This window comes from Pyxicephalus adspersus, chromosome W (assembly GCF_032062135.1).
Source record: "Pyxicephalus adspersus chromosome W, UCB_Pads_2.0, whole genome shotgun sequence".
NCBI lineage: Eukaryota > Metazoa > Chordata > Amphibia > Anura > Pyxicephalidae > Pyxicephalus > Pyxicephalus adspersus.
In genome coordinates this window covers 100755-101237 of record NC_092870.1, presented here as the reverse complement: position 1 = coordinate 101237, position 483 = coordinate 100755, and the positions used below count along the sequence as shown (strand labels likewise).

General features: G+C 44.3%; 1 protein-coding gene across 1 annotated transcript in view; it reads left to right on the top strand.

Moving 5' to 3' along the window:
- Window positions 1-483, top strand: part of LOC140342896 (UDP-N-acetylglucosamine--peptide N-acetylglucosaminyltransferase 110 kDa subunit-like) — a 52028-nt gene that overhangs the window by 34995 nt on the left and 16550 nt on the right. The window contains exon 14 of the mRNA XM_072429266.1: window positions 250-339. Coding sequence (XP_072285367.1) covers window positions 250-339 — 90 coding nt within the window. The remainder of the gene's footprint in view (window positions 1-249; window positions 340-483) is intronic.

The window sequence follows — 483 nt, the reverse complement described above, 5'->3', positions numbered from 1 at the left end:
TGTGACAAAAATACGGGGTTAACCATCCTAGCCACTTTTTTTTTTGCCCGACCTTCGTACGGGCATAACGGCTAGGTGGTTAATATGTGAGCCTCAGTAATCTGCACATTCTGTACTGTCTGTACTGAGCTTTGGTTGTTGCAAAATTCTGAAACATTGTGTGTTGAGAGTTTACAATTGGGTGTTTTATGTTTTTGAATGTCTTTTTGCAAATCCTTCCATGACAGCACACACTTGTTTTTTCTATAGATTTTTTGTTATGCGCTGTGTCCAGATGACGGCACCAATTTCCGGGTGAAGGTGATGGCAGAAGCAAACCACTTTGTTGACTTGTCCCAGGTGAGGACTACAAGGGCAGCTATTTTTTATTAATCCTTATTTTCATCTGTGTGCATAGTTCTCCCCAGAGGTTTTTAGCCGGTTGCTCCGCCCGGCTGATTTGAATACCCCGCCCAGCTCTCGGCAGCTCTCATCCTCGGATGC